Source organism: Pseudopodoces humilis, chromosome 15 (genome assembly GCF_049639895.1).
Source record: "Pseudopodoces humilis isolate 2021_Gansu_Grassland_sample_001 chromosome 15, ASM4963989v1, whole genome shotgun sequence".
Classification (NCBI taxonomy): Eukaryota; Metazoa; Chordata; class Aves; order Passeriformes; family Paridae; genus Pseudopodoces; species Pseudopodoces humilis.
Window position 1 is genome coordinate 3,573,002 of NC_142214.1, and position 27,609 is coordinate 3,600,610.

General features: G+C 38.2%; 1 protein-coding gene across 1 annotated transcript in view; it reads right to left on the minus strand.

Annotated features, from left to right (window-relative positions):
* Positions 1–3,136: 3,136 nt before the first annotated feature.
* KLHL4 (kelch like family member 4) overlaps positions 3,137–27,609 on the minus strand; it is a 36,801-nt gene continuing 12,328 nt past the window's right edge. The window contains exons 2-11 of the mRNA XM_005526116.3: positions 20,709–20,879; positions 20,129–20,265; positions 18,711–18,907; positions 15,685–15,897; positions 14,449–14,635; positions 11,295–11,519; positions 9,291–9,453; positions 6,612–6,824; positions 5,404–5,575; positions 3,137–4,717 (exon numbers count right to left, since the gene is read on the minus strand). Coding sequence (XP_005526173.1) covers positions 4,658–4,717; positions 5,404–5,575; positions 6,612–6,824; positions 9,291–9,453; positions 11,295–11,519; positions 14,449–14,635; positions 15,685–15,897; positions 18,711–18,907; positions 20,129–20,265; positions 20,709–20,879 — 1,738 coding nt within the window. The 3' untranslated portion in view covers positions 3,137–4,657. The remainder of the gene's footprint in view (positions 4,718–5,403; positions 5,576–6,611; positions 6,825–9,290; positions 9,454–11,294; positions 11,520–14,448; positions 14,636–15,684; positions 15,898–18,710; positions 18,908–20,128; positions 20,266–20,708; positions 20,880–27,609) is intronic.

The following is a 27,609-nucleotide window of genomic DNA, read 5'->3' on the forward strand; positions in this document are numbered from 1 at the left end:
CTGCTGCTTTAGGAATATTCACAAAAGGGGCTTTGCTGTACCTCAATAACTTTGGTTCCAATATTTCCTGAGAGCCCAGCAATGCCTGTGTGTGTGGGGAGCTTGTCTGTGAGGCAGTTCCATGAACAAATGGAGGAGGCTCTTGAGAGTATTAAAGAGTGGATTTACATTTCAAGGATAAATATTACTACAGGGCAGCCTCGTGTTTTCTTAGAAAGAGCCAGGATTCTCCAAAAATTGTCGCATAGCACCATCTTCTGAGCAGAGCCTGAATGGCAAACCGAGATGAGCTGAGCTCAAGTCTCGCTCAAAACCCCAGAGCTCAAGACTTTGCAAGGACTGGGGGATGAGAAAACTTCTTTTCACTTTGCTGAGGAAGAGGACTCATTATTAAGAAATGGGTCTAAGCATGTCGTGTCTGCCCTGAGTGAAAAATTAATGGGCAAACATCAAGCAACTGTAAGGAAATTCACACTGAAATATCCTACGTGGAAAATGTAGTGTGTGTGACCCTGTCAGGGAAAACATCCCATGTTACTGCCTGGATTGGATAAATCCCAAGTTCCCATAAGATTTGATAGTAGGCTGTTCACTCCTTGGTTTGTACAATTTGCAGACACTCAGTACTGATCAATTGAGATTTTGGTTTAGTGTAGCTGTGTTATGCAAGAAATTAAAATTTATATTCTATCAGGAAAATAATTCGTTTTCATTGTGACAGCTGTAAATAGCTCTAATATTGCTTTCTTCCAAGTATCACTGCTAAAGTTATGGGAGTGGCTTTTCTGGGCTTATGCTCTTGGCCTAAAGATCTCCTTCTAGACACAGACGTGGTTAAGCTGCATCTTCAGCCTTTCCCAGAACTGATTTCATGGGTCAGTGGAATCCCTGCTCCCCATACATTTTATTTACATAAAGCATCACTGCTGCTGCAGCTCATGTAGAGATTATCACCCAAACCTTCAATTTCTCTTGCTTTCTTTGTTTCCACTTTCCTGTTTAGATCCCAGTTTCCCTTTGTGGAGTGCTGGTTTCCTTTCACATGGTTTTTCACTGCTGTACAAATAATATGGAAAAACCAAAACAAACCACTTAAAGTTCATTACTAAAACCACCATACCCTTCCCATCCTTTCCCTTTTCCCCAAACCTTTATTTATTTTGGTGTTGTTTCCATAAAAAGATGCAGCCTTAAACTTTTAATTGAAGAAGTGCACTTGCTACTGCAGCCTTGCCATAGGAATGAGACCATCTCATAACACACACATGCAAATATTCACATGCTCTGCCTCAGAGACTGTGGTTCATGCTAGGAAGAGCTCCTGAATTTATTACCCTGGTAATGGAGCAGCTTCCTGCAAGATAAAATCATAGCATATTTTTTTCTGCCTTATTTTTTACATAAGCAAAGTTCATGACACAATTTCTTTAGAGAGCTGTAAAGAAATACAGGAAGTTTTCCAATACTCCTTCCGAGCCTTTATTAAATTACAGAGATGGCAGTGTGTATTTCCAGAGATATTTAAGGGGATTGTTTATATCTAAGTGGTTTTTTCCCTAAGTGTTTCATGTCTTGTTTACTGATTTAATAAAATTTGCAGGCTGAGGAGGGGACAAAGGCAGGGGAGTTCTGTGTCATCTCTCAAAGATCCCGTGTGTTTGGATTAAGGTACCATAGACTGGAACAGTTTTTTGGTGATGGGTTTATATTTATAAATATCTTTATTGGCTCAGAAGCTGCTTTCCCTCACTTGAGGCTTCTGCCTTCTTTTTTCCAGGAGAATTCAAATTCCTGGCAAGGCTCAGCGGGTCAGGCCCATTGGCACTGTCAGTCTGTCCATCTGTCCTGATGTGCTTCTTGGCATCAGTTGAACATCGTTTGTATCATTTTATGCTGGAATTTTAAAAATGGGCATTCAATGCCCATGCTTTCCAACCAAGAGTAAAACATATGAGGCTGTAGTGGTTCCTGGCAGCAGTGGTGTGCAGCTCTGGGAGAAAAGCATCATCTAGAGCCTGGGTGGAAAGCAGCAGTGAGCTTCTCCCTGCATCCACACAAATCCTTATTCATATGAAAGATTGCACATGGCTGTTCCAGGAGCAAAGCAGGATGACAAAAATAGGGGGGAAATGTTAAAATTTTTATATTATATTCGATATAGATATAGATATAGATATAGATATAGATATAGATATAGATATAGATAAATAAAGATATATATATAGATATATATGTATATATATAGATAGATAGATAGATAATATATATCTAATATAATTTATCACTGATAATATAAAATAAATATATAAAATAAATAAATAGGAATGTGTAATAAAAGTTGTATAGATATAATATAATTATATATAATTATATATAAAATATATCTAATTTATCACTGATAATAAATATAAAATAAATATATAAAATAAATAAATAGGAATCTACAATAAAAGTTATATAAATAAATATAATATAATTATATATAATTATATATAATATATATAATATAATTTATCACTGATAATAAATATAAAATAAATATATAAAATAAATAAATAGGAATCTATAAAAATTTATATAAAAATATATTATATAATGATATATAATTTATATATTTATATGTATGTATATATAATATAGATAAATATTGAAATAAAATATTATTATATATTAATATATCTTATTATCTATAATATAATTTATATAATGTTTAGGAGTTAGTGTTTGCTGCCAGATGTTCTGGGTAGGTGGTCAGACAGCTTCCCTCTGGGACAGGGAGAGCAACACCCACCTCCCACTCCCCAGGGCATCCCTGGGTAGATTCTCTGTCTGCTCTTGGCCCCTTGTGTTCGCTTCAGATTCTTGATCTGCTGGGAAATGAAAACATTTCCTTCTTCTCAGGTGACTTCTAGAACCCACGAGATGGTTTAGGGTTCATTCCCCATTTGCTTGGCAGGGAGGTTTTTGTGCATCTTTTGTTATTTTAGATTTTAAAAAAATGAGACTGATGCTTCTGCATCTTCTAGATTTGAAAGGATGTAAAATAAAAACCACAAGGTTGTTAAAATATAGTCTAAATTTTCTTAGCAGAGAAAGTAAAGTTTATTTGAATGTAGCATGCTATATATAAACATAATTGATTTTTAAAGTTAAAAATGTTCTTTTTTTATAAATATGCTTATGAGATTTTTTTCTTTAGAGGCATTCAATAGGTTTAATACTATAAATTTGTTCTAAAATAGCATATTGCTAAAATCTGAAACCACAGTATTTATCAGGAAAGTTGGCCTATTCATTGTGAGATTTTTGTCTCTGTCCTGAATTTTCTGATACTGACAAAACAACAAAACAAACACTGAGGTGGATACTGACCAAATATTGTGCTTTACAGCATAGAATATCTTACATACATTCTTTTTTCTAGAATACACTTTCAGCATTTGAAATTATAAAAAATGAAATTAAAGCAAAACAGTAGAAATTGGCACACAAGAGGAAAATATCATGCATGTGGAATGCTATGTGCTGTTTTCAGGCGTTCCTTTTCCTGTTTGTTCTTGATTCTTATCATTCCACTAATTCCAGATAAAACATAAACATGATTACATAAATGGTATCTAATGTTACACAGTGGGTGTGGTTTATTCCTTACCATATTTCTACTGTACATGAGAGAAAGCTGGTAATCTTCAGCTGAGGTCAAAGATTGTCATATCAATATGATATAAAAATTTCATTCTGTAAGTTATATTCAAGGAATGTAATTATGTGATTGTTTTAAAATTTAATGCACAGTTATTATCCCAAGAATAGTCAGATTAGTTTAACACGTACTGACAGATAGTTAGTGGGCAAAGAGAAATCCATGAATAACCTGAAACACAGAGCAGCATTATAATATCACACATCTATGTACTGAAAATTATTGCAAATTATATTTGCATTATGTTTTGACAAAAGAAATTTCTTTTTTGCTGGCACACAATAGCATAAAGGTACCTTAACCTTACCACGACTTAACTTGCATTATTCAATCCAATGCACTGCTCAAAATGGATATTCTGTCACAGTTCTAACAGTGCTGGATGATAAATAACAAATAAATCATTGGCTTCTCTGATTTGATTTTGAAGTTAATTTATGAGTTTAATTTCTGAATATAGAAATTAAGATGCTTCTCCAGGGAATATTCTGTTGACAGTAATATTTGACAGCAAATATTTCTTTCCGTGCAGTTCCCTGTTGGAGGTGTTTCATAGTTATTTTCATTTGCTTAAAATATAAAAGCTTTTTTTATAAACTTTAGCATTCCTGACAACATAGAAATGAAAAAGAAGTTTTTGAAATCTTATAGACATCTCTCACTGCTGCGTTTTATAAATAACAGATACACTTTTGTAACAAACCTAAACCATTCAAACATTTAAACCATTTTACTGGATTTTGCTTATTAGGCATAATAAAGAAATTCACTTCTGCAAAGTTCTCTGGTTTTTGTGATGCAGGAAGACACTTCTGTGCTGTATTAGTGTGATGGCTCAGGGATAAATATTGTCTGTTCAGGGCTGCTGAGGGGTGTGCAGTCTGTGCTGCTCCTGGAAATGTTTCTTGTCCTCTGAGACTCCACTCAGTTCAGTTTCACGATAATTTACAGTCCTCAGGGCAACTTCACAACAACAACACATGCTCCAGCCCTCCCAATGTTGACAGGAACTTCCTAGAAAGGAAAAGGAAAGCAGAAAAGGAAAAAGGAGGAAACATTTTTAGTAGCATCCTATGGATAGGACAAGAAGAAATTACTGTCAGATTAATAGGAAAGCAGTTTGTTTATTCAAACTGATGTCACGCTAAAAAAAAATTTGGTTTAACTAAGGTATGAAAACACAGTTTGGGCTTTTTGGCAAAATCCAGCATCCCCTGAGTTACAGGGGTGTGGCCTGGTGCTGTTCCCTTGGCATGTTCAAAAGGCCTTCACAGCCAATGCTCCAAAGCCCTGGACTGTGTGGCTGCACGAGGGTCTTGGCGCTCCAGGTGTTTCCTCTTGGTCTCAGTGGGGAGGGCCATAGATAGGAAAGTCTGAAGGTGCCCCCAGAAGAGGGTGTTGCTGACAAACACACCAGCCCTACCAACAGCGAATTTAGGCACTTCAAACCCAGAGTGATCTGTGCAATCTGGTTTGCTTGGCCCCATGCAATTCCTCCACCCCTCAGTCTGAAAAGTTTCAGGTAGTTATTTTACAGGAGAGGAAGCTGAAGTTTTATTCAAGCCCACCTCCAGTATTGCTGCATCCCCACGTTTTTCATGTCGTTTTTCGCCAAAGCGGCGACAATTTTACAGCTATTTGGACAGAATCGTTCCTGGCTGCAGGAAGAGCCCCTGAGGCACCATCTGTGTCCCCATTACCTCCGTCCACTCGTTGTTCTGAGCATCGTAGGACTCCACGGTGTCCAGGTAGGAGTGCCCATCGTAGCCCCCCACTGCATACAGCCTGTCCCCCAGGGGACAGATCCCCACCGCGTCCCGGGGCACGCTCAGAGGCGCCACTGTGGTCCAGGCGTCTGTTTTGGGGTCATACCTAGGAAATGTGGTGATCAAAATCCATAAGAATGCATGGTGGAGACACGTTTCAGATAAAATTGCTGATATCCACCTGTTTTCTCCTATGCTGCTGTTCGCTTTACACCAAGAATGAGCAGAACTGAGATGTGATTTGGTTTTTGGTTTGGCCACTAGAGGGGCCTTCAAGCACATGGAAAATACTCCTGTTTTAACTTTTTGATTGCAGTCTCTCCATTTCAATTACATTAATCCATCAATACATTTTAAACACTAAATGGGACCTGAGGGAATGATAGCATGGCCACCAGTTGACTCAGCAGAGTTAATTTCAATATATTCTTATTTTCTCCTTCCATAAAGCTTTTGGTTTTCTGTTTATTGTCAGAAATAATGTTTTCAGAGAAGTTTACTATAAAAGAAGTTAAATAACTTGTGAAGTAGCTCTAAGTTTCTCACATGAAATGCATAAAATCTTACATGAATATTGATTTTACTTCTGAGCTATTCCAATATAAATTGCAGTGAAATCCAGGTAGATCCTGCTTTACCCCATCTAACTGAGAACTGAATTTGGCCATTGTTTTTCACAGCAGTGTTTGACACCTGAAAACTGAAAAACTGAGCAGTTTTCCTTTCTTTTCCCCAAATGACAGGCCTTTGTGATGTTTCTTATATTTTTACAACTTTCATCAGTGTCAGTCAAATTCTTGGAAGAACAACTGAAAAAGTATTTAATTCCTACAGTCCGTGGCATAAGCAGCCTAAATCTGAATTCTGGCACTTGAGAAATAGAAAGGTCACATGTTGAATTTGTCTCAGTACTTCAGTTGCTTCCCTAGCTCAGCCAGAAGGGAGGAATTTGTTGCTGGGGTTTAATTCTCTTATTATCACAAAAGTATTGGAAGCAAGTTATTCCTGCTCCAAGTATCATTTTTTTAAAAAGGCGGAGTATGTTTTACAAACACAGCATTCCAGTTGTGAAGAGAATTTATTCCACAATCCCTTCCCGGAATGTAAACAGAAAAGAGAAAGAAAGCAAAATAATTTGTTACCTCTCTACACAGTCGGAGAGGCGGGAGCAGTGGTTGGAAGCAGGAGCATCGTGGCCTCCCACGGCGTACAGGAACCCGTTGTAGGTGGCCACGCCGACACCACCTCTCCTCTTGGACATGGAGGCACACAAACTCCACTTGTTTGTGTGAGGATCAAAGCACTCCATGGATTTCAGGCAGGAGCTCCCGTCTCGCCCACCGACTGCGTACAGCCTGGGAGAACAACCCACAAGCAGGCAAACAATTTCAGACTTTATTCTCCCACTGATAAGAATTTTATCTGGCTGACTTCATTCAGACCTCTTTAAAGTTGTCATTACACCCGTTATTTGTTGTGCTCGGGGACTTCCTCTGCCCAAAGGCTTTGTGTGTTGTATGAAGTTATGTTCTTCACTTACAGTGGAAATGTTCAAGCAGACACATACGAAAATTAAGCTTAAAAATTCATGTCAGGTTCTCTAAATGTGAGCAATAGAAAGAGTTGAATTGAAAGATGCTGCTGCATATGTTTGGAATATATGGTAGCATTCCCTGGGACGGAGTTACAGAATAATTGACATCACATTGAAAGTCTTTCCCATGCTGTTTACTTTAATAACTTGAATAGATAACAAAAACATATATAAAACATATATTAAATATATTTTCCTCTGAGTCTGTATTTAAGAAAATCTGCTGGACACCTTGTGTCATCTTGTCTGTTCAGCCCAAAGGCACTTAGCAAACAGCTGGAGATTTAAACAGCTCATGTCAGGGCAACTTGTAGGAATAAATTGTGATAATCCATGCTAAAAAACATCAGGTGTTGGGTGTGCTGGTTTTTCTGCTCCCTTTCAGACTCTTGCTATTATTTTCTGCCATGGAATTTAATTTATTTAGCGTAGCTTATTACAGACCTAGGGAACACGTGGATGTGCCCAGAGTAAATCACGTAAACCAGATCTGATGAATTTTCCTTTTGAAGTGCCTGTTTTATTTCTAGAGGCTTACAAAGCTTTCAGACTTCTCTGGTGCGTATTTTAACTAGTAGATTCTTGACCCATTAGAATAATAAAAAATCCCCAGCTCTCTCTCTCTCTCTCTCCTAAGGTTTGTTCACTTGATAAAATTGAGTTTGGTTGTGCAGTTTGTGGTCTGAGCCATATAAAACTTGAGGCTTTGCCTTATTTTCTTTTCACATCATGCCATTGATACAGTCTGCTTGTTTACACAGCTTTCACAGGGCAAGGAAATCTCTGTATATACAAAGTGATTGGTTGGGATCCTTTGTTTTCCATAACATGTCTACAAACACGGTGGTGCTTCCCATTCTCTAAGGAAAAGACCAAATATAGCATTATTGATTGATGTTTCCAATGGGGCATTTATTGGTCTGAAAGTGTTGGTCCATAGATATGTAAAGACTTTTCTGGTGGGGTTGAACAGGAAAAAATATGGTGTGATTTAGGGAAACAGGAAAAGGAGAAGCATTCTCTTGGCTGGACCGCAGCAGTAGCACTGAGTGATGGACATTTGATCTCCTGGTATGCCAGAAATTACATCAGCAGACTAACAGACGTGATTTAAGCCCTGCTGGAGACAGTTTGTATCAGCAATGATTGAGAACAGAGTCGAGATCGGGCTGATTTCCTCTTTGACAAAGCGGTTTCCTGCATGTTGCTGCTGTGGAAGGCACCAGCAGGAGTTCCTGGTGGAGTTTCTGCTGAGAACATTTCCTCTGAGCTACAGCAGGGACCTGGAGAGGCGCTTCTGCCTCTCATGGACTTGTGAGCTAGGATTTGAAATCTGCCTTGTATGAATGCAAACCCCAGCTTGCATTTACAAATATCCCTTTGCTGACATCTTCGTTTCTGCTTTTTATCCTTCTCTTCCCTGGGAATTTACAAGGTGATCAGGGAAGCCAATGGCAAAGGTTCCAGGTAAATGCAGTTGCCTGCCTGTAACTGAGTGTTCCCTACAAACTGCTAAGAGTTTCCCACAGGTTTAAACAAGAAATGTTGGCTCAAACCGTATTCTCCATAACCTGAGGCCTTTTACAAAGCTTTTGTAAGATCCACACCGTTGTCTGCTCCCATGTAAAAGGGTTTGAGTGGCTTTAGCATCTTAGCAGAATGGCTGAATACATTCATACTTGATTTCGTGTATTTAAGCAAGAGATGGAGGGCAGAGCAAATCTGGATAGGATAAGATTTATAAGAGGCTGTTTATTCCATACCTACTTATTAAACTTGTCTTCTTTCCATTAAACACAACATACACCTTCAACATTTTAAAAATTGGCTGTGAATTTCAATGACAAAGGAAAGGCTTTGTTTCCATACCTATTAAGTCTATTTAGATACAATAACTTTAAAGTGTAAACATGAACTTGGAATATTTTTTTTAGTTGATTTTATATCCCCATATTCTAGGTAAAATTTTGATGTGCATGTAATAACATTTTCATATTGTTATAATTTAAAAGGACTGAAATGCATTTAAAACCTGACTGCAAGTTTGAAATCAATTTACCACACAGCAGAGGAAAGGCTTTCTTTTCTTATTTCCATGCATTATGTTTTCTCTTTTTTTAACTTGATGTCATTAATAACCATAAGCCTGAAAATATAATTTAAGAAGCTGCATTTCCAGGGAAGGGAGCAAATAAAAACCCAGGGAGAGGTTTTCCTGGTGCCATACTTGCTGTTGAGTGCTGCGACCCCGACGGTGCTCCTTGGCGTGGACATGCTGGCCACGTAATTCCACTGCCGTGCCTGCGGGTCCCAGCGCTCCACTGTGTTCAGGTAACTCCACCCATCGTGGCCACCAACTGCATACATTGGTCCTTCCAGCATTGCTACTCCTTGAGAGACAGAATTAGGGAGAAATTATCTCCTGGTTTCAGTGTCCGGCGGCGTATTCATTTCGTACGTTAATTCCCTGCGTGCAGATAAGCAATTTCAGCTGGTATTAAATGGCCTGAAAGCTGCCTTTTCATTTGGAAGAATAAATAAAGATAAACAAGCACTTCACATGCAGTGTTCTTCTAAATAACCATTATCTTTTGCCAAAAGATTAGAGGAAAGCTGCTTTAGTTCTGATGTTCTCTTCTTGGACTTTTATCTCTTTCACTTCTGGTGACCTTGCTCTGAAACGAATTTGAGCCCCTAACTGGGAAATGATGTTATTCTCCTACAAAAAGGCAAAACTTGAGTCATACAAAGAAAAATATGCCCAGACCAAAATCCTCTCCAAATTCTGGCCCAGCTGAAGCTCTGTAGAGCTGCCAGCACAAAGCCTGGGTGGGTGGGTAGCTGGCTGTCCTTTCCAGCTAAAGCACCACAACACTTTAATGCCTTTTGGATAAGAGCTGGCTCCTATCTGCTGTCCTTGAGGCACAGGAGAGCCAGCTTGGCTGTCACTGCAAAGCTCTGAGTGGACAAATCCTGGGCCATTGTGCTTCTCCAGAGAAGGGCTTTGGTGCCTTCCCTCTGGGAGTTGCTGCTGGTCTTTGCTCCCTTTGTAAGGTGAGGCAAAATGTTTCAATCCAGCTGCTTAAAAGTTTTCTAAATCTGTCTTTCAGGCCTAAATATACATGGCCTGATTTCTTCAAAAGCACCAACTCTGCACAGAATCTCCCTGCAGGTAATAGGGGCTGCAAGTGTGAGGCAGCTTTGCAAACCAGGCACAGACTGAAGCCAAACTTTGTGCACTCAAATTTATGGCTGTGACTTATTTGCTGGGGAGAATTATGCCCCTGCAATCAGGAATTTTATAGATTTCAATGAAAATTATTTAATCTGTTTGGTCTTCTTCCCCTTTGCCACCTACTAGTATTTGGTTTCATATATTCTGTGCTCTGGTAAGAACCCTACACAACCCTTTCTCTACCAAGCAGCGGAGAAGGTGACATAGGCGACAATGGTTTGCCAAGTAATTCTGGATCAATCTTCCTTTATTTTCCATAAAAGTAAAAATATTCCATGCCATTTGAACTTAGTGATGATTTCAAGAAATACCTGTTTCTGTACCTTAAGAAAAGCCAGCTTTTTCATAAGGTCTGGGATATGTAAATTGTTCAGAAATCATCATATTCCCTCTGTCACAGTCTACTCATCTGTAAACTTAGCCTTATTTTGTATAGTTCTGTAAATTAATTCTAGATTTCATATTCATATTATTCCTTCAGTGTGAATAATATTAAGGATTATTTTGCAGTAAAAAAAACATAGATACTGAGCCATGGCAGGGCTCTGGTAAACTTCTTGTAATAACAACGTTAGAACTGGTGAAGTTGTACTAATTTCCACACATTTTTCTTCAGTGCAGGTAATGCCCTGATCTGAGTTACAGAGGTTATTGATACATCTGGGCTTAATTCATAATTTAGTAAAAAAATTAAATTATTGTATTGTAAATGTATGCCTTGACCATTAAATCAGGTGAAGAGTTGATTATTTTCACTATAGCTTATATTTTGGAATTTCCTAACAAGCAAAATTAACTCTGGAAGACCAGTGCTAGGTGAATACTAATAAAATCATAAAATTATGGCAATAGGCAAACCTCTCCTTGAAAAATATCCTGTGCAAGTATTGCTGGGTGTTACTAAACTCTGTTAGAAGTTTTCTCAGCAGTTTTTGAGTCAGCCAAACCCCGTCTGTGTGTGCTGGGAGGCGTTTGCAGAGGCAGAGCCCCTCTTACCCAGGCCGTGCCTGTGTGTTGACATCGGGGGCATCACGGTCCAAGCCTTGGTGACAGGGTTGAAGCACTCCACGATGTTGGAGGTTTTGAGCCCATCCCTGCCCCCCACGATGTAGAGCTTGTTGTCGATCACCGCAACCCCAAACTGCAGCCGCCGGCCGTTCATGGTCCCGATCTGGATCCAGCTGTTGGTCCTCAGGTCGTATTTCTCGATTGTGGTGGTGCCTGGGGGAAACAGAGACAGCCATGGAGGGAGCAGTCAGCAGCCAGCTCAGAACACAATTAAATGATAGAATATAGAAATTCTGTGTGTGAGATTTAGCTGTGAACTTCAGCTCTCACGCAAGCCTAGTGAGAAAGCTGCATTAATTGCACACATGATTGGCGAGTCTAGGAGAACATACTGGTGGCAAGAAATGAGGAATTAAATTGCAACAATTTTTGTAGCACTGCAAATTTTGGATGTACATTAAATCTGCTACTGTAATACCATGAGAACAGGGGGGTTGTGGGTTTGTTTTGGGGTTTCTTTATATTCCTTATGAATACAGTGCCTCACAACAATCTACTCTTTAACCACGTTTGTGCCTAAAGCATTAGTGATACTAAAACCAGTCTCTGTGTATCTGTCCGAGGAGATGGACAAGCATCTTTGGGAATCCTGTGGGTATTTTCCCTTTTAGGATGGAATAAGGCAGAAGACAGGGCTGTGTGTGAGTGCACATCTGGTTCCCACAGGTATCCTTCCCGGAGCTCACCTGTGCAGCTGCTGGGCTGCTGGAACACATCAGCCACATTTCCCATTTTTTTCAGGTCGCTGGACCTCCAATAATGTTTCTGCTGGAGTTCTTCATAAGGCATGAGCCCTCTGCCATTCAGCACTGACACTTCCCCATGCACTGGCTCCCATCATCGCTCAGGAGCCAAAATTGCTCCTCTGAGAGCTGCAGAGCACAGCGAGGGCACGGCTCAGGAAGACCCAAGGCAGAATTGCCAGTGCACCCTGGAGCTCCAATTCAGCTCAGTCAAAAGCAGCCAGATGAGGAAAACAGAGCTGATTTCTTGTTCTTTGACTGGGATTTGAGAGCAGACAAGTGGTGTTTTGAAGATAACAACACAGAGCTTGTGACTAAGAAATTATTTTTGCAACAGGAAAACAGCCATGCAATAAAGCAGAAAAGAAAGATAGGATTTGGTTTAGAGGTCTGTTAGAGATCACCTGATGTACTCCAGAAATTCAGTGAAATAGGAGTTTATCTCTTGCTATCTTTTCTCTTATCTATGTGTTTTTCCTTGTGCATAGGTTGGGAAAGAGACTACCAGCTCCATCTGCAATAAAAGACAGAAATTCTGCTTTCTCCCCTTTATTCAGAGCAGCTGGGTTTCTTTGCCTGCTCTTTCCATCTTGTTATTCTGTTTGCTGCTCTTTGCTTTGATTCTTTCTCATTTATTCTATGCTAATACGTGAGTGCCCCAAAGTTTTCCACTTCAAAGGAAATCTCTCACACTGACTGGAAAGCAGGGAAAATGCAGTCAGGTTTAAGTGTGTTCAGACATACCCTGTGGGCTGTAATTCTTACACAGGCTAGAAGATTTGAAAGTCTCAAAACTTAACGTGGTTTAGGCGCGTTCCCATTTTTCAAAATTCCGCCCCAAAAGTAGCTCTTTGATCTTCTTTTGATCATTGGAATTTGAGATTTGTCTTCATACTCCACCTGAGATAAGCACAAAGGCAAACCTGGCGTTGCCTGAGACGCCAAGCCTGGTGTCTGCCTTTATCACAGGCGCTGTGTTATTGCCAGGGGTGGGAGTCACTCCCTTCTCAGAGCTGCTCCTCCAGTGCATCCTGGCCTCTTTCTCCTGGTTCTTTATCTCCCAATCCAGCCCAGGCTCCAAATCTGAGTCAGAGCTGGGGAGGATGGCAGGGAGGAGCGGAAGTGCTCTTCCTCTTACCCATCAAAAGGCAAGAAAAGTTCAAACAATTGGCTTCACTCCAAGGTAAGAAGTGAGAGGCACCAACAGGAAGTGCAGATGTTGACTGAAATAGCCCTTTCTTTGCATAACCTTTACTAGGAAAAACATGATTGCGAAATTGTATACTTAATTTAGGGGAAGATAGTTTAAAGATTACCTGGTATAATTCATAAATACTCAGTATCGCAAATGAATCTACTTAATTGCACCAGATTAACTCCAATTTGCTAAATTGTCCTAGGAATGAGTGTTTTCATGTTGTGCTGGCGACGGATGTGTATTCTGCTCTTGATTTGATTGCACAGAGATAGGGAGGGAGCTCTGCAAGGTCTCTCATAAGGGGAAAAATCAGTCGTCAGCAGCTTTTTGTAAACCATGAAATGGATTATCTTCTTTGTGATTCTATTAAAAGTGAACTCACACAGCTAAAAGTAATTCTGTGCAGCAAGTCGCTAGACTTTAAACTAATTAGAGTTCTCTGGCTCCAAGCTGTGGGTTTGAAGTTGAGGTTCCTGGAGAAAATGATTTAATATTCTGCCTCCTAAATAGAATAGTGCAATGTTTAAAGCTGTAACCTGATTGCAGCTGTGGAAATCAAATAATAGAAACTGGAATATGTTTATAATAATTAACTTTTGACTACAAACCTGAAAAAACCCTGTGTATGAAGACCTGGAAAAAAGCTGGGTTCATGAAAAATACAAATCTTTCCACCAGAAATGTAATAATAAGGATTTATAAGCATTAGGGAAGAGTTCTCTGTAGTTCAGTGATGTTTTTTGGTTTTATTTTCCTGCTTCTTTGAAATCTTAGCTTTCTTATTTTTCCAGAATACAGACCACAAGGTTCAATATTAAACAAACCTTGAAGCATTTTAAATATTCACTTCTTCTTCTGATTGGTAAACTCAACTATTTTTCACAATGATTCATAATAAGCTTGATTTTAAAAATAACCATATGAATCAAACTTTAGTCTGCACCTAAATATAATTGCATTTTTTACAAGTATGATTCCTGCAAGAGGAAAGAACTTCTGACACATCGGATTCCGTTCTGTGATTTGCTTTTTCTCCTTTTTTATCCCCAAACTGATCTTTTCCTAGGGGAAATATTTAAATAAAGGTCTGGGTGTCTGTGATGCAATTAATTAATCCAATCAAATTAACTCGTGGGCTTACCTTTAGTGGCATCCATGCCTCCCACAGCATAAAGGGCTCCCACCGTGGATTTTCTGGGCTTGGTTCGAGGGCTCTGCATCATGGAGCGTCTCTCTGGGAGCAGGTGGTACTTCATGGCCTCCATGAGAAGTTTCTGACACTCAAGGTCATCTGCAAACATTGGGCTGTTCTCCAGATCAGCCAGTAGCTAAGAAATGGGAAAAAAAAGCATCTTGATATATATCTAAATCATTAAAATTACATGTACTTGAATAATTAAAGTATTTGTAGCTACAAACACTCGTTTTAAGCTCACCACTCACTTGTGTTTTGCTGGGAACTCTGCTTTAATGCAAGCAAAACTATATAAAGTTGGGGGAGAAAAGTCTGTGAGTGTGATGGCTTTGATTAATTTTTTCCTACCTCTTTCTTTTAACTTTTAAAATGGTTTAAATCAGTAATTTGTTGTACTGCCCCCTCTATACCAAATTCCTTAGGTGAGTAAATAAATCTACCACAGAGCACTGAACATCTCTGTTAACATTAGAAAAATATTAAATGTGTTTAAAATTAAGAGTGTATAGTACTTTTATACGTTATTCAAGGTAGAATATTTACAGCATCAGTCATGTAGATTCATAAAGTGTCCTGACTGACAGTCTTGATATTCTCTATCCTTTTCTGATGAGACAGAAAGACTCCTCTATGACACAGACACAGCAATGTCACCTTTCTGTGAAGCAGGATGTCCAGCTCTTGGAACTTGATGGATGAATTGTCTCTTTCAGAATTAAGGGACAAGTAACGTCAGTGCTCAGAATTGTCAGCAAAAAATTTAGGCCATTTTATATTTGTCTGCTTTTAATGGCAATAAAGGAAGGAGCATTGTGGCTTATCTGTCCTGCAGTTTGGTAAATCTAAAGAAATATCTTTGCATGGTATCTAAATTGCTGTGCTGGAGGAGAAGTGTTACAACCCAACAAAGGAACACTTGGCTTTTGGAATAGACTGACATTTTTTAGAGGTAATTCTAAGCCTGATAATTACACAGGCACTGAGGGATTTCTTTTCAACTGTGTTTAAAAGCAATGAAGATATAGTATAGTATAACATCTAAAAAAACAAAAAGGGTGAAAAAATACCAATAATTTCCAGTCCAAACCAGAACCTTTCCACAAAACTCTCCTCTCTGCCTACAGGATGCTCCAGACAAGCGTTTCAGCTGGCAGAGTTCCCTGTTACCCTTCCTGTTCCTACCTGGGGTGGCAGCAGGGGCAGTCTGATGTAGGAGAGGAGCATCCCCAGGTCCCGCTGCCGGTTTTGCAGGTCGTGCCTCACCCACATCATCAGGGCCTGGAAAATTGCCTCTTCATCTGGCACGTTGATGTCATCACTAGACAAGAGCTTGGCAATTTCATTAGCTGGGAGCAAAAGAAATTCCTGGTTTTTTATTACTTCTATGAAGTGCTCCTAAAAATAAAAGAAGATTTCAATGCACTGGTGATTTTCACAAGTAGAAACAGCTTTTTCTTAGATAACGTTGGCTTTGTGAATATTTCTCTCCAGTTCCACAATGCAGGGAAATGCTGTGGGTATTCTAAAGACCCCTGAATGTCCTTCTGCCATTTGAGGGAGATTTTGGTTGCTTTTCTGCTGCTCTTGCAGAACTGAGGAATAATGCTCATCCTCACAGCACCATGCTGGAGATGTCTTTGTCAGGGTTCTTGTCAGCCTGTGCTGGCTTAGGGATTTGCCACTGGCATTTTGTAAATCAGTGTGATCTTAGCACTGGGGCTTGATAGAAATGCTGTTTGAAGGTATAATGTGCATTTTAGAAATGCCAAGTGGGCATTAAAATAAAATGTGCCCCTTCTGTTGCAGATTCAAAGGTTTTGAGCCAATTGCACCGAAACCTTCCAATCCTTTTGCCTTGTGCCAGCTGCTGGCTCTGTGACTCTGCTCTTAGGGCAAGAAAATACAGCAAAGGAAATTCAGCTTGCTTTTCTAACAGCACTATTTGGGCAATGCAAAACTGGAGAAATCTCAGTGAAAGGATCTCAGCCTTTTAGCTGCTGCTGCTGTGATAAAACTCCCCAACTCCAGAAGTGACCACATGTATCTAGAGTCTTTCACAGAATTATTTTTTCATTAAAAAAAAAAATTGTACAACTGAATTACAGCAATATCTATATATATAATATCAACATATATATATTTTCTCTTTCCCAATCAAATTCCAAAGGAAAGAATAAATCTGGTGAAGACAGAGAGGGGGTCATGTTGCTTGCAAAGAGATGCATGTAGGAATTCATGACTGCATTTGAAATAGAATTTCTATTTCTGTACCTAGAATTAATATATCTCCTTTAGGAACCAGGTTGAAATAGGGCAAAGGTTAAAGAAATTATAGTAACTGAAATTTTATTGTTTGTTTTCAGCAGTTTCTTCACTTTCTGTGTAACTCTTTTCAAATGTAGCCAGGATGTAAACCCAGAAGCATCACTGATTAAAGGAGATGTCAACTTTGGTCTGTTATGCATATCCTGCTTTAATACTTGTGACATTCAGAGAACAGGGACAGGAAGGCCAGTCCACTTCTAGTTACAAATATAGCACAAGTTGTTTGTCAGAACAAGCTCTATCTGCACGAAAAGATACCAGGCAGGAAATTGTTAATATTCTACCTCAATGGCCAAAATATGGAAGGGGAAGGTCCCCTCTGTGTCTGGTTGTACTGAGTGGATCTGGTGTTTACTGAAAATGTAATGGGCTCTGTATTTACAGGACAGCTTTCTGCTCTTTCCCCTAAGTTACACATTTTCACCAACACAAAACAAACCTGAGTGTTTTACTTATCCCACTCCACAGTTTGTATGTGTTTATGCATTTTTATGATCTCCTGCTCTCCAAAGGTTTTTTGTGATATTACTGCAAGGGTTTGGAACAGAATTTTATTTCAGAGGTTCAGGTTTCCTCTTCTCTTTCTAAGCTGTCAGGAGCAAATGTGGTGTGTCTTCAGTCTGTTCCATGCATGAACTGGAGGTGGTTCTAGAGGTGTTAAAAGTTGTTTTCAAGGAAAATAGTATAAAACTTATGCCCAGTGCTGCTGAGTGTCATAGAGTCATCATGATCCTTCATTTCAGGACATTCTTGAAGACTCAACTCTCAAATCTGTGACACGTGGTTTCAAAAAATAATAAAAGTTTAACTCCTGGGAAAGACTGGGGGATTCAAATGGTTAAAAAAAATCTATAAACAAAAATTATTTTCACAATCTCTTTGTTGTTTACTGTCTCAACACCTCTCACTGTCATCCTAAATCCAACTTTGTGATTTTATTTCAGTTTTGCAGAAATCTGAACCACAATTTTAAATGCCTGAAGCTGCCGCCCATGTTCTCACGCTGGTGGGAGGAAAGAGGCAACAGTAGAGGGGGATTTCCCGAGTTTGGATGAGTATAAAAAGGTTTGGAGCAGCAAGGACAACACTATTTTACACAGGCTGAGCAAACCTCTAGCTTAAATGCCCCATTTCACACTTTGAAATGTAAAGGGGATGTAATTGCTGCTAAACAAACCATTTTGTTTTGCACAAGCAGTGCCCTCCATCTGCACATGCCTCTCACCCCTTTCAGCAGCTGGACATGCACAACCCCTTGCTGGAGTCTTCTCAGCATTATGAAGCCTCTAAACCAGTTCTGACATCCTCCACTAATATTTCAAGCATAAAGCTGCCATGGTTCTCCTAAGCAGTAGTTCTTTTTAGATCTATTTATCTCTAGCAGTTGCCGTTCTTTTTGTGTGGTTTAAGCTGTGATAGCACATCTTGTTGCCCTGAATATTTATCCCTCAATTTGTTTTCATAGCAAGTTGTCTCGCTTCTCTGTTTGCCATGCTCTGAATATTCATTTCTTGCTTTGAGCCAGAGCAGGATTATCTTCCAGTCAGGGACCTGCTTCTTTTTAGCATTCCAAGTCTGTCCAATACATTCTTTATTTTGACTCTCTTTATGCGTGTCTCACCTTAAAATCAGCTTTAGAGTTTTCTTTGTGTGGAACCAAAGGCAGAAGGATGGCCCATTGCTGTTTGTCTCTGGACATGAGCCGTGCTAAGGCCCTGTTACATTTTTTGGCAGGAGCAGGTACCGCTCGTATGCAAATCTAAGTTCACTGAGGACGCCTTTCTACAAGGCAAAACTGTGAAATGGGCAGCACCAGAAGCGACTCTTTCTGCAGGTAAAGGGACTATTTCTGTGGCTGCAGAGCTGTCAGCTGTTCACCTTACCATGGTGTACGTGTGGGCCACCTTCAGGAGCTCGGAGCAGCCCTGGGCGTCCCCGAACGAGCGGATCCCCAGGCAGTTGGAAGGGTGGAGCTGCTTCATGAGGAAGTTGCAGCACACCTCAATGACCTGGGAGAGCTGCAGAAGGCATGCAGCAGCCAGCAAACTCTCTATGGTGTCTTCCTTTAACTCCAGGATACCTGGGCAGGTTTTATTTAGGAGAAAGAAAGAAAGAAAGAAAGAAAGAAAGAAAGAAAGAAAGAAAGAAAGAAAGAAAGAAAGAAAGAAAGAAAGAAAGAAAGAAAGAAAGAAAGAAAGAAAGAAAGAAAGAAAGAAAGAAAAGAAAGAAAGAAAGAAAGAAGAAAGAAAGAAAGAAAGAAAGAAAGAAAGAAAGAAAGAAAGAAAGAAAGAAAGAAAGAAAAGAAAGAAAGAAAGAAAGAAAGAAAGAAAGAAAGAAAGAAAGAAAGAAAGAAAGAAAGAAAGAAAGAAAGAAAGAAAGAAAGAAAAGAAAGAAAGAAAGAAAGAAAGAAGAAAGAAAGAAAGAAAGAAAGAAAGAAAGAAAGAAAGAAAGAAAGAAAGAAAGAAAGAAAGATAGAAAGAAAGAAAGCAAGAAATAAAGAAAGAAAGAAAGTAAGAAAGAAAGAAAGAAAGAAAGAAAGAAAGAAAGAAAGAAAGAAAGAAAGAAAGAAAGAAAGAAAGAAAGAAAGAAAGAAAGAAAGAAAGAAAGAAAGAAAGGAAAGAAAGAAAGAAAGAAAGAAAGAAAGAAAGAAAGAAAGAAAGAAAGAAAGAAAGAAAGAAAGAAAAAGAAAGAAAGAAAGAAAGAAAGAAAGAAAGAAAGAAAGAAAGAAAGAAAGAAAGAAAGAAAGAAAGAAAGAAAGAAAGAAAGAAAGAAAGAAAGAAAGAAAGAAAGAAAGAAAGAAAGAAAGAAAGAAAGAAAGAAAGAGAAAGAAAGCAAGCTTTAAGTCATTTCCCTTGTGTTTTCATTATTTAAAAGTTTGCTGCTCTTTGGCTTTTCTCTGAGATGTCCTGTGGTTCACAAATTCATTTTCCTTTCACGCTGAAGGATTCTTTAAACAGATATTTTAACTTACAGGATTTGGTGGATTTTGAATACAGAGATTGGGACATTTTTTTTGGAATTTTAACAGCTGTAGAACCAATCTGGATGGTAAAAAAAATAAAAAATAAAATAAAACTGTGATTAGGGAAAAAAACCTTTCCCAAAACAGGGCTCTGAGGAACCTGATCTTGTGGAAGGTGTCGGGGTTAGAGATGGGTGTTTATTTTAGACTCCCTTCCAACCCAGAGTACAAAAATTCACGTATCAATGAACAAAAATACATGCAGTATTTCTAGAGGAAGAAAGTTTCTATTTCTATTTTGGTGTGAGAAGGCAGGAGGCAGCTCTGGGGCAGGGTTACCTGTGTAGGCGTAGCGCACCAGAGCCTTCAGCGCCTCGGGATCCACTCCCTCCATCTTGATCTCCTCCTGCTTCGCTTCCCGCACGTCGCTGGTGAACATCGCAGCAAAATAATCAGAAACTGCGCTGAGAACCAGCCTGGAGGGGAGCAGTGTTAGCAGGACAGCAAATTATTACCTCATCATCCCAGTACCAGAAAATCCAGCATTATTCTGTTATAAATTGTGTGTACAATGGAAACGATTAGCATAGGACTCAAATCTTGCAGCAGTGAGCAGTGAAGTTAAAAGAGTAATTAGTAATCTAATTTTCTCCCAGAGTGCTTATCTGGGCAGATTTTCTTCCCTGATCTTGCTATGGTTTGACAGCAGCAAGAAGAGAGGGTGGACAGTGCCAGAGGTTTGCATTTGAATTTCATTGTGTTTAAAATAATAGCTCTAAAATGTTGATCACGTGATTTTATTCCACATTAACCGGAGTCCTAATTATAGTAACTCCTCATTCATAACTAACCAGGATATTCATAAATTGAGGCAGCTTTTTTGGGGAATTTCAGGCTTACAGGGTGCTGGGAAGTGTACCTGTGGGCTGGAATCTTTTGGTCTCCGGCGATCAGGAGCACATCACAGAGCTGCTTCTGCTGCAGGTAATTCTCCATTTTGCGGAAGGTTTGCTCCGCGTGGTTCGTGGACTGGAAATACTCGTCAGAGCCATTGGTGCTCATCCCAAGGGAGCTGCTGGTGGTGGACAGCCTGCCAGGGACAGAGAGAGTGATGAGCACAGCGTTAGAAATGCATTATAAATGCTGATTACGTTGATTTTTGTACTCAAAAGGCAGCACAGAAATATTGTAAATGATAAAAGTCCCGCAATCCTGGTCTCACCATGCCTTCTTCCAGCTTTTTCTCTTTGGTAGCTGGAAGTTTTCATTCATAAACCTGCACATAGGCTGTGCTTTACTACAGTTGTGTGTGGTGGGTGGTGCTACTGATTTGTCTGGTTCCATCAGCTTGGAGTGGATGCAGCACCGACGTGATCAGTGCAGCCTCCTGAGCCCCCACAAGCAGAATCCTTAAAAAAAAATCCTATTTTCCTGTGATACTGATTGCTAAAACACCTCTTGGTGTGAAATGCTGGATATTACATCTTTAGGTCTTATTTCTCATCTCTTCTTACATTGTCCATTAAGTTATTTGACTCAATAGTAATGAATCTGAAGAGAATTTAATGAGCACCCTCATTCCAGAGACATTTCCAAATTAAAAGCTCATGGAATCTGTACATTACGTGGCCTTTAGGATCTGAATGTAAATAATGGAGACAAATTAATTTCTCTGCCTTTCACAGAAATGTACAATATGGATATATTCCTCCCACTCCAGAATTCTGTTAGCTTTCCCTCTTATAGAAAACCTATTTTGTTTCAAAACATCATTCCTCACAGCCTTTAAATATGGATTTTGATGTAGATTGAAACTCCTTTCTGACACTTCCTTAGAAAAATCTTTATTTTTCTATTCATCTGCTTTTAGTAAATAATAATGCATTTGTTGGTATAAATGTATATCACACAACTTGAAAATCCTGAAATATTTAACTCTAGCTAAAAATTATTTAGAAAAACATTTTCTCAGCTTAATAGAATATTTTTTTAGAATATTTTTTTAGCACCTGTTTTTTTAATTTCAAGCCCAACTGGGAAATAATGACAGCTGGTTGACTAAATTTCCTAGTTGTCTTTGATATTGTTACTGCAAATTCATAAATGACTAGGAGAGATAAGATTTCTTCATTAAATTAGTGTATTAAATTTAGCAGAATATTGGATTACACCCACAATTTAACATCTAGTTCAGAAAACAGAGAAATAAAAAAGGGTTGAATCGGTAGTATCAGAAAACAGAGATGTTAGATCATGCATTTTCCAAGACCATACCTCATTACACAGCTCTCAGAATTCAAGGGAAATAATTAAAAATCAAATTATAATGTAATATTGAATTGGGACACAGCAGTTTTCCATCCCCTCTGCAAAACGCTTCTGTCTTTATTACAATTTCAAATTCATTTTACCTTAGCTTAGTTTAGTTTTAAAGAAAAAGGGGAAAACCAAGTTCACCTCTAATGTGTTTCCTTTGCCATTTAGGACTTACAAAAATGAATTTGTCTCAGGGTGTTTAATGACTCCACTTTCTTATTTGTTTTCTTTCAATGCTTCATAGACAATGAGAAAGCTGCAAAATTGGATTATATGCTCATTAGTTTTGTATCAGCTACTGGATGCCAAATTCATACCGTGGGATATTTTGCTATTTACCTCTTAAGTGTCCTTTAATGGTTTTCAGAGAACTGTTTCCTGGAGAAATCTTTTTTTCAGATTCAATATATCCACTCTAAGTGATGCATCTCAGCACATTGCACTTAGCCTTGATGTTTGCAGAAAAAAACTCCAATAATACTCAACCATCCCTGCTGTAAATAAACAGTACTGGTTGTGTGAAATAAATAATTCCCCATAGCATGTATTTATTTGTGGTTAGAGAATCATTTCCAAGGGAGTGAAAGTCTAATTATTTCATTTAGTCTTGGGTACTTTTTTCAGAAGTTTAATGGAGTCACATTTAACTACAGCATAAATACCACTAATATAATTAATTATTTCAAAGGCAAAGGTCTTCAGAGACTGAAAAATACTGGAAGCAAAAGCAAGTTCACCATTAAAATTAATAATATAATTTCTGGTTTATCTTCAGCAGCAGATTCAAAATGGTAGATATATTATGGAGGGAAAAAATTAAATTCAAAGCTAAATATTTATATATTTTCCTTAGTGTATGACTGTCAGACTCAAATATTGACCTTCAGAGTGTAGTCCTGGGTAACAATGAGCTAAAGAAGTCAGAGATCAAAATATCCTAAAGGAAGGAGTCAGGAAAAGCTCTCTGGAGTCTGATGTGGAATTCTGGCAGAGAATGCTGAGGGTGTAACACAGATAAAGATTTATTCTATAAAATGTGCACAAGTTTGGACAAACAAAAGCCAAGTATTCAGGAATAAAAGTTTCCAAAGGTTCATTAGTCAGGGAGGAAAAATATCAATGTTTTGGTCTGAAGAATCAGAAACCCAAATTGTTTCATGTCATTTTTGTGTTGGTGTTCACTGGGACGAGGAGTTGTAATTAGCATTCGTAATAATGGCTTAAAACGTGGATTAGCCTGGAGAAATAAACCTATATTTAAATGATTCTGAAATCACTGACTTGTATGAATTTCATTTTAGGTAGGGAGCCAAGTGAAATCATTCCCAAGTTTTCCTGTAAGGATTTGTGAAGGATAGTCAAAATATGGTCACATATTTTAAAAGAAACATGGAATTTTGAAACGGACAACATAAACTGAAAACTTGAAGAAAGAATCAAAAAGCATTAAGGGTCTCAATGATACGAAGGACATAAATACCAGCCAGCGTGGCTGGTCAGAATGAATCATGTCAGAACATTGTATTTTATTCTTTTTTTTCCAATGTACCAAAGCTTACTGGGAGAAAAACATGAATTGTCAGAAGTCATCTCGCCTTTTGGATGACTTCTGACACTATTTCCCATGACATTTTGAAAATCGAGCTGGGATGGCAGGTTTTAAGTGTAATAAATACAGGAGATATGAATAACTTGTTTGGCCACGCTTGAAATCTGTCAGGGATTCAGTTCCAAAGGCAGAAGAGCTGAGAGCATTCCAGACAAATCCTGCTCCTGATGCTGCTCCGTGATTTTATTACAGAAAATCATGTGGTAGAAAGAGAGTTTAATTGTTATTAATGTTTTATTTTATTTTATTGTATTTTATTTTATTTTATTTTATTTATATTTTATTTTATTTTTATTTTATTTTCTTATATTTTATTTTATTTTATTTTAATTTAATTTAATTTAATTTTTATTTTATTTTATTTTATTTTATTTTAATTTAATTTAATTTCTATTTTATTTTATTTTATTTTATATATTTATTTATTTATTTGTTATTTTATTTTGTATTTATTTATTTTATTGCTATTTAATTAGTATTGTGGGTATATCATTGCAAGACAAAAAAGTTTTTGGGAACAGAATTTAAATTCACAGAGGCATCTCTGCCCTTGTCCTCACTGAAATTTAGGGAAATTTTTACTTTTTAAAGAGCTGCTTACACCTCTCTTCAAATAATGACCTGAATGAAACACGGGGGAGGAAATGCCAGGTAACAGTGAGATTGTACGGGATCCTAAGAAAGCCAGGACTTACAAATGGTGTGTGGAGGTAAAAATTCATCTTTTCTGTAATTAGAATTGATGCCATGAGTTTTGTGATTCATTCCAGGCCTGCAATTCTTTAAATTTCTGAATTATGTTAAACTTCTTTTCTGTCATAATGAAGAACTCTTCACATTAATCAGCAGAGCACTCTTCATTAATCAGTATATAAAATCTAAATCCAGATTTCTTCATTATTGAATTAGAATGTGATAACACATAAATGCCATTTATTTGCCATGCCCTTTTCCAAAATTCAATGTTTTATTAAACCTCATTCAGTGTGCCAGTGGCCAAAACCAGGAAGCAAACCTGATGATAATGAAGCTTAGAAGAATAATATTGCAAGAAAACAAGGTTGTTTATTGGAGCCTTTATAATTCTGTTGGTGTTGCTGATGCTATTATTTATTATGTTTATGGTGACCACTTCTCGGGTGTTGAATGAGCCTATTTAAGATGCTGTGATATTTGTGAAAGTCAGTTTAATCAGGTTCAGTTTTTGGTGCCATTTAGGGGTTTTGTTTTGGGGTGCACAGCCAATCCCAGCAGTCACCAGCATCAAACTGGGAACCAGCGAAGGGCAGCGGCATGGCCTGGATCTCTGACAGCCTGGAGGGCAGGGGGCTCCAGCCCTGTGAGCAAGGCAAAACTGCAGCTCCACCAGTTCACTTGCTTTGTGCAGCTCATATTTTAATTTTTTTTTTAATATTTCCAGTGCAGCTCATCATTTTCCTTTTCTCCTTTTATTTTTGCCGATTTAAGAGAGGTGCAGCTCAGCTCCTTTCCCAAGGCAGCTCTGTCCTGCTCAGCCATGTGAGCTTTGGCTGCTGAGAAAAACCCTTTTCCCACAAAAATCACAGCAGCTGTCACAGGCAAACCCCAGCAGCTGGCTGAGAAATGAAAATATTTCAGTTAGGAAGCCATGTCTGAGCACAGATAAAATAATGATAGACTTGATGTGCTTGTATTAATTGATGCTGATAAAATTGTGGCACATCAGTAATTGATGTCCCACCCTGTGTCTTGAAATTTCTGCTGCAGTCATCTTCTTTATTTTTTATTATTTTTATATTTTTATATTTTATTACATTTTTTTTTATTTATTGTGAATTTTTTAGGGTATGGGTTAAAACATTTGTCCCAAAAGAGGATGGGAAATTGTTGATGACTGATGAGGTTGTAACATTAACATGAGTTTTTAATAATGATAGAAAAGGATGTAGCAACATGAGTTTTTAATAATGATAGAAAATGAAGAAATGAAATAATGAAATGATAGCAAATGAAGAAATAAGTAATTAAAATTTATAATTTATTTCAGTTAAGGGAGAAACTCCTGACTTCCCAACTAATCTGAAAGCTCTGACAATTCCTTTAGAACTTGAAGCTCTTGAAACTGCCTGTTTTTAGCAATTTTTTTATTGCTAAGGTTAAAATAAACCTGCCACTTCTCTCAGTTGGTGTAAGCTAAAATAGCTTTTCCCATTTGGGATTACGAGTGTAAATGTGCATATCATCAACTGCAGGAGCTTCAGCAAAACACTGAAACCATTTCAGCTGGTTTTGGGTTTTGTTCTTCCCCCAGACATGACAACGTACAGACAGATGTCATCATGATTCATATCAGGATGAATTTGGGTTGTGACATTTTGAATTCTCCTAGGAACAGAAATAAGGAATTTGTTGGGGTAATTCCACTGGAAAATGGAATTTTGTGCCTTCTCTCAGCCATGGACACATCGTGATTTTGAGGTACAACGATGAGTTAATCCAAACACTCTCTTCAATAAACTGTTTCCCTTGGGAAATTGTACATCTATTATTTTTTAACAGAGGAATTACAAAATTATTTTCCAGTCTCTGCAGTTTAGTGTGTGAACTCTCTCCATTGCTGATCTTTTTCTGCTTTTCCTACTCTTGAAGGATCTCGTGTCTACAGAAGGTTTTTGTGCTCACTGCTTGTTTTATGCAGATAATTAAAAAATTGAATAATCCTACATTCATAGAAAGGAGTTTCTAATGGTTCTCTTCACTTAAAAACACTTATTTCTGTGGCATAGAAATTGGAGCTGTAGCAGTATCAGCCTGGAGAGAACCCTGCCTGTTTTATTTAATAGGTATGTGCCTGTATTCAGGGATGAAATGAGTGTCTCACAAATCATTTCAATTAATGCCAGTTTAAATCATGATTCAGGAACATTATCCTCCAGGAGAATTAACACTGTATTCCTTCACGTTATGTAATAAAGAATAACTGAGTGAAACCTTTCAGGTCAAAGGATAAGAGTATTTTATATATTAAAATCTTAAAATTATCCTTTGTTCTGATAATGCCAAGTGGTCACTGCAATGCATGAATTCCAAACTCAACATGATTGTGTTGGAGGGAAATTAAAAGTGAAGGAGAAGCTCAGGGAGGCTGAGTACTTCTTCCTCAACTTCCTGGGAGCAAGTGATAATCTTTCTAAAGAACAAAAAATGATGCGACCAGAAGGCATGATATAGCACCATTTCGAGCTGTCAGAATGTGCAAAATGAAAAATAATGGCTTAATGCTGGATCTGGGCCCGTGGCATTTCTCTTTAGAGGACGTAAAAAACAAAACACAGGCCAATGGCAAAAAGAACTGGTTTTCACTCCAAGCAAAGCTATTGCCAGATAAAACTAATTAACTCCATGTTTGTTCCTTCATTAAGCACTTTTCAGAAAGACCCCTGCTGGAGAGAGGGAGGGAAGAAGACCCTGCTTTATTATCTCCCTTTTGACTATTACTGGAAAAAGGGGAGCAGAGGGGAGCAAGGGGAGATACGAGTACGAGCCAAAACCAAATGTGAAGTGGTTGTGCCTCCAGTGAGCAGAGCTTTGAAAAGGCAGAGTAACAGTCTCAATAGCAATTATCCCTCTCCCTATCAACCTGAGCCTTGCAGCTCATCAGATACAGATCCTGCTGGGAGATTTTTTTAGGATATCTTGATGTATTAAACCTCAAACCACTGCCAGAATACCTTCATACATGCTTCTCACTTCTTCTTTGAATTCCATCAAAGGCAAAAGGACACTATTTTTCAGCTTCTCATGACCATTTACATTTTTCCTTTCCTACATTTATCTGGATCCTAACTAACAAATAACAAGACTTACCACGTTTTCCCTTTCAAGTGAAACACGATCCCCTAGATTAAGGCACCAC